The following is a 4,911-nucleotide window of genomic DNA, read 5'->3' on the forward strand; positions in this document are numbered from 1 at the left end:
CAATCAACCTTTTTGGCAAGTGTTTAACGGTCGGGATGGGCAGCTAGTGTTAGAAATCGTGCACACGTCCTTGTTCTTGTATTGTGCATGCCAACATACCCCAGCTTACCATTCGTGGTCAAGCGCACCGCCTGACTGACTCACAATGATAAATCACTTAACTCGTCGACTCAATGACAATAATCGACAACACATTGTGAATAACACGTGCGCCTTCGGCGCTGGCGCCTTTAACATATATCCCTAACACCCCTCCCCTCTCCGAAACACACGCTCACATCATACGGCTATGTACACATGTCATCACTGCAGTGCGCCTCATTGTCTTCTTCCGGCTCATCCATTGCTGAAAGGCGCCACTGGGCGCGACAGGCGCCCGTATCGTGTGAACACCGGGGTGGGTGGGCCATAAGCCACTTCCGGACCCTCCTCAGTAGCGCCGGGACGCCCCACTGCGCCCAGTGGGGCTGGACCGGGGGCGCTGCACAGCCAGGCACCCACCAATGGGTCGGGCAGCCCGTCACTGCCCCCTGGTGTAGGCGCTCCGCCTTGCACCTGGCCGGGCTCGGAGTTTAGGGTCCGTCCCACTGCGGGGCCCGGGCTACATTGGTTCCCTGCCGCGTCCAGTGCCTGGCAAGGCCTTAGATTGTTGTGATTTAACACTTTCTCAGCGCTGTTATCATTCAGACCACGAGGGGGACGACGACGGCGTCGGCGGCGCTGTCGTCTCCACCGTGCCCGAAGCACAGGAGGCAACTGATTTGGCCCCGCTCGGGAACTGGTGACGGGTACTCCAACCCTAAGTAGAGCATTGCTGCCCAAGCGTCTGATCGGGGGCGACCCGCCCTTCATCAGGTCAGGCTCCACCGCACTGAGCCGGCAGCGGGTCTCCGCGCCCACGCTGCCACTCCCCACAACCAGTGCCGCCCCTCCCCTGTTGCTAGATTTCCCAGCCCGAAAAGAAGCGAGCTTATCAGTGGTCTCCAGTGTAGGCGCACCGCCCTGCACCGGGTCAGACCCCTGACATGTCCCCTTACCCGCCGACACGACGGCCTTTCTGTCTGCGCTGTAGACGCGATGGCCATTGGATGTCCGACTGCAGTCTGCACGGTCCGGCCACGATGTCGGAGTAGAGAGGCAAAGGGACGGTTAGCTCCCCAATTCTGAGCGTGCCCTCCTGGTCATCGATTATCGTGCCGAATCGGCAACAGAAATCTCGCCCTAGCACGAGGTCGTAAACCAAACCCCTTACAACAGCGACGCCGTCACACAGGAACTCTTTACCCTGGATGGTGATTGGTACTTTGTGAATTACCCCCGCGATGTGGAGCGGCTCTCCGCCCGCTCCTGTCGCTGATTGAGTGGGCAGTGTCAGTTCCCTTCCCAATGTATCGTGTAGTCCCTCGCGCATCATCGAGAAGTCGGCCCCTGCCCTCTGGTGTAGGCGCTCCGCCTTGCACCTGGCCGGGCTCGGAGTTTAGGGTCCGTCCCACTGCGGGGCCCGGGCTACATTGGTTCCCTGCCGCGTCCAGTGCCTGGCAAGGCCTTAGATTGTTGTGATTTAACACTTTCTCAGCGCTGTTATCATTCAGACCACGAGGGGGACGACGACGGCGTCGGCGGCGCTGTCGTCTCCACCGTGCCCGAAGCACAGGAGGCAACTGATTTGGCCCCGCTCGGGAACTGGTGACGGGTACTCCAACCCTAAGTAGAGCATTGCTGCCCAAGCGTCTGATCGGGGGCGACCCGCCCTTCATCAGGTCAGGCTCCACCGCACTGAGCCGGCAGCGGGTCTCCGCGCCCACGCTGCCACTCCCCACAACCAGTGCCGCCCCTCCCCTGTTGCTAGATTTCCCAGCCCGAAAAGAAGCGAGCTTATCAGTGGTCTCCAGTGTAGGCGCACCGCCCTGCACCGGGTCAGACCCCTGACATGTCCCCTTACCCGCCGACGGACCGGGAGCTGACCCAACCAGGGTGGGCGCTGACTTCCGTCCCTTGAACACCCACGAGAACAAGGACAGCACGGAAGTCAGCAGATGCACCACGAACGCTGAAACCACCGAGGGAAGACAACAACCCTGAGAACTCTCGCCCCCCACCCGTCTCGCCGCGACGGATCCGAACCAATGGCCGAGAGCAGGGGCCAAAACGGCCGGCTTATCGTGACAGGCCTCGTCACGAGGCGGGTCTCCGCGCCCACGCTGCCACTCCCCACAACCAGTGCCGCCCCTCCCCTGTTGCTAGATTTCCCAGCCCGAAAAGAAGCGAGCTTATCAGTGGTCTCCAGTGTAGGCGCACCGCCCTGCACCGGGTCAGACCCCTGACATGTCCCCTTACCCGCCGACGGACCGGGAGCTGACCCAACCAGGGTGGGCGCTGACTTCCGTCCCTTGAACACCCACGAGAACAAGGACAGCACGGAAGTCAGCAGATGCACCACGAACGCTGAAACCACCGAGGGAAGACAACAACCCTGAGAACTCTCGCCCCCCACCCGTCTCGCCGCGACGGATCCGAACCAATGGCCGAGAGCAGGGGCCAAAACGGCCGGCTTATCGTGACAGGCCTCGTCCCCTGTCGACCGCAGGCCTCCGTTGCCACCTCTCATCGATAACTCAGTACCGGTGTCCACCAGGGCCCACACCCGCCTACCTCCAAATTCCATTTCAACAACAGACGCTACGATGTGGGACCCTGGTACAATCCCGGCTGGCATTTGTCCCTCAACGCCAGCTGCCCTTAGTTTCCCTGGTTCGGGATCTGTCCGGCACCGGGGCACGCGGGCGCACCGCCCATCGTGGCCGGACCGTGCAGACTGCAGTCGGACATCCAATGGCCATCGCGTCTACAGCGCAGACAGAAAGGCCCTCCCCCCGCGGTACAAGTTTTGGGACAATCACGGAATAGATGCCCTATTTCCCCACACGCATAACACTGTCGGCTCTCAGTATGGCTGCGCCGTTTGGGACAGAATCGTCGGGTGTGTCCCGAATCACCACAGTCAAAACACCGATGGGGTGCACGGCGGTTTCCTGGTGCGAATGCGGTACTTCTCCGGTTGCCGCCGTTGCCATCTTCAGCGAGGCCGGCGTTCTGCCGCCTCGGGCCGTCGGTGCACAGCTGTTGCAGAGCCTGCTGGATGTCGTCCATGCGGCGTTCCAGAGACTGGAGGACCACGGCCTGGTTAACGCCGGAACCGCCGCTTGAAGCCACCATGACTTGCGGTGTCATTGCCTCGTGTGCTCCCGCTGCCGTTCCAAACTGCTGCATGGCCACGAGCGCAGTCTGCTGGCTCTTGAATTCGCGAGCGATCCTCACCGCCGCGTCCATAGAGTCTGGGCTCTTGTTGCAGAGCACGCTCTTGAGTCCGGCGTCTCTCAGCCCACATATGAAGAGGCCTCGCAGACTGGCGTCGAGCGTCGGGTCATCTGGGACGGCTTGCGGATGGGCTAGGCGGCCCAGCTGCCGCAGTCTGTCGGCAAAGTCTGACGCCGTCTCACCCGGCTGTTGACAGGCGCGAGCCAGCTCCACTTGTGCCTGCAGCGGATTCTGTAGTTGGCTATAGCGCTCTGCCAGGGCGTTCTTGGTGGTTTGATAATCCCCGCGAATTTGCTCCGGCAGGGATGCCAAAAAATCCAGCGCACCACCTTGCAGCACGCTGATCAGGCACGGAAGTCGGTCGGCAGCCGGTAGCGCCGAGGTCTTGGCTTCGAAACGACGCACCCATTGCTGCCAGTTTTGAGAGCCGGTTCCAGAAAAATGCTCAAAGTGGGACATCAGCAGTATGTGGTGATCCATTTCGATATAACAGTTAAATGACCGCCAAAAAAGTCACGTGAAAAACGACAAAATATGCTTACGTTATCCGAGTGAAATTAATCAAACCGCTACAACTTCAGCAAGGACATGACTTAACAATGAAAATGATTTAGCGGCACGTAGGAAAGTGAACATGCGACCGCGCCAGTGTTAGAAATCGTGCACACGTCCTTGTTCTTGTATTGTGCATGCCAACATACCCCAGCTTACCATTCGTGGTCAAGCGCACCGCCTGACTGACTCACAATGATAAATCACTTAACTCGTCGACTCAATGACAATAATCGACAACACATTGTGAATAACACGTGCGCCTTCGGCGCTGGCGCCTTTAACATATATCCCTAACACTAGCATCATTATCTCTGGGCTTCCGCAACTGGCATTATTGCATGCATGCACCTCTCAATCATTATTCAGGTCATCCTGGAAGCAGCCTGCAGCTGAAATTGACCACAGAGTCAGCCCACTCTGGAGGCAATTAGGAGCTTCCGGAACGAGCTAGTAATAATCACATTCGCACGACAACCATACTTCGGAAGTGAATTCCAGAAATTAGTAGCCCCCTCCATGCGGCTAATCATGGCACCACCATATAGCCCCGTTACATGCGATACCCTTTTGTCGTGATTCCTTAGACTCACGGAACTCTAACCACCTCGGGGTACGTCCGGAAAACCACATCGGACTACTCCCGGAAACCGTAACGGGGTACGTCTGGAATACCACAGCAGACCACACCCGGAAAACCACATCGGGACTGTCCGGAATACCACAGCGGACTTGACCCGGCAACATAACGGGGTACGTCTGGAATACCACAGCAGACTACACCCGGAAAACCACATCGGGACTGTCCGGAATACCACAGCGGACTTGACCCGGCAACATAACGGGGTACGTCTGGAATACCACAGCAGACCACACCCGGAAAACCACATCGGGACTGTCCGGAATACCACAGCGGACTTAACCCGGCAACATAAGGGCATACGTCTGGAATACCACAGCAGACTTCACCCGGAAAACCACATCGGGACCGTCCGGAATACCACAGCGGACTTCACCCGGATATCCATCAACGGCGTCAGC

The 4,911-nt window shown here is 58.7% G+C and overlaps 1 protein-coding gene across 1 annotated transcript; it reads right to left on the reverse strand.

Annotated features, from left to right (window-relative positions):
- Positions 1-336: 336 nt before the first annotated feature.
- Positions 337-2,927, reverse strand: LOC122388695. The gene is made up of 2 exons (XM_043379994.1): positions 2,328-2,927; positions 337-1,027 (listed from the first exon to the last, which is right to left on the reverse strand). The coding sequence occupies exons 1-2, from the start codon at positions 2,714-2,716 to the stop codon at positions 337-339; spliced, it is 1,080 nt and encodes a 359-aa protein (XP_043235929.1). The 5' UTR covers positions 2,717-2,927.
- Between the last annotated feature and the right edge of the window lie 1,984 nt (positions 2,928-4,911).

Source organism: Amphibalanus amphitrite, unplaced genomic scaffold (genome assembly GCF_019059575.1).
Source record: "Amphibalanus amphitrite isolate SeventyFive unplaced genomic scaffold, NRLGWU_Aamphi_draft 000332F_arrow, whole genome shotgun sequence".
NCBI classification, from domain to species: Eukaryota; Metazoa; Arthropoda; class Thecostraca; order Balanomorpha; family Balanidae; genus Amphibalanus; species Amphibalanus amphitrite.